Here is a 1192-nt window from a genome sequence, read left to right as displayed (position 1 = left end):
GATAGAACATAATATAGATATAATATAATATAGATATAATATAGATAGAACATAATATAGATATAATATAATATAGATATAATATAGATAGAATATAATATAGATATAACATAAAATATAATATATAAAAATAGAAATAATTTATAAAGATAACTATAATTTATAGCTATCATTATAAAAATTATAATAGGCAATGTATGTAATATAAATTATAATATATAATGTAAGTAATATAATATATATCACATAATACAGATATATTATATATAGAAATAACACAATATACAATTTGGCACTACATGCAAAACCAAAACACATATATTTAATTATAATCTATATTTTTAATACATTGCAATATAGATACTAAATAACCCAGCACATATAAAATTTAGGGTTGTATAAATATACAGCACACACATTAAACATATAAACAACATCATATATAGTACATAGGACCTATATATTATATTATATATATAAGTAAAATCATAAATCATACATAGGACCTATATATTATATTACATATACAAGTAAAATCATAAATAATATATGGTACCTATATATTATATTATATTATATATATAAGTAAAATCATAAATCATACATAGGACCTATATATTATATATACAAGTAAAATCATAAATAATATATGGTACCTATATATTATATTATATATATAAGTAAAATCATAAATAATACATAGGGCCTATATATTATATTATATATATAAGTAACATCACATATGATACATAGTACCTATATATTATATTATATGCATAAGTAACATAATATATAATATATATATAATATAAATAATGTTATTATAGCACCTATTTTATATATATAATGTTATATATGTAATATATACATATATATATATATATATACATAATGTTATTTATTTTGCAATATACACTACAAATACCTGCAATTTGGCCTTATATTCAATATATTGAATATAATTTACACCCGATTTCACATCTCTGGGGGGGTTCCCCCCCCCGTCTCTGCAGGCACCCCCGTAACTCAGCCATGTCGGGCAGCACCCGCAGCCACGCCGAGGGCCGGCAGTTCCCCGGGAATTGCACCCTGGAGATGGCCCTGCAGCGCGTGGTGGACGTTTTCCACCGGTACAGCATCCGCCAGGGAGAGCTCGACCTCCTCAGCCTCGGGGACTTCCAGACCCTGCTCA

The 1192-nt window shown here is 25.8% G+C and overlaps 1 protein-coding gene across 1 annotated transcript in view; it reads left to right on the top strand.

The window, feature by feature from the left end:
• Positions 1–1032: 1032 nt before the first annotated feature.
• The window catches only part of LOC114073041 (protein MRP-126-like), a 5579-nt gene continuing 5419 nt past the window's right edge, over positions 1033–1192 (top strand). The window contains exon 1 of the mRNA XM_027910844.1: positions 1033–1187. Within this exon, the coding sequence (XP_027766645.1) occupies positions 1033–1187 (155 nt within the window). The remainder of the gene's footprint in view (positions 1188–1192) is intronic.

This window comes from Empidonax traillii, unplaced genomic scaffold (assembly GCF_003031625.1).
Source record: "Empidonax traillii isolate 1590-97213 ecotype Southwest subspecies unplaced genomic scaffold, ASM303162v1 scaffold5072:size8940, whole genome shotgun sequence".
Classification (NCBI taxonomy): Eukaryota; Metazoa; Chordata; class Aves; order Passeriformes; family Tyrannidae; genus Empidonax; species Empidonax traillii.
This window is presented reverse-complemented; position numbering and strand designations above follow the sequence as displayed.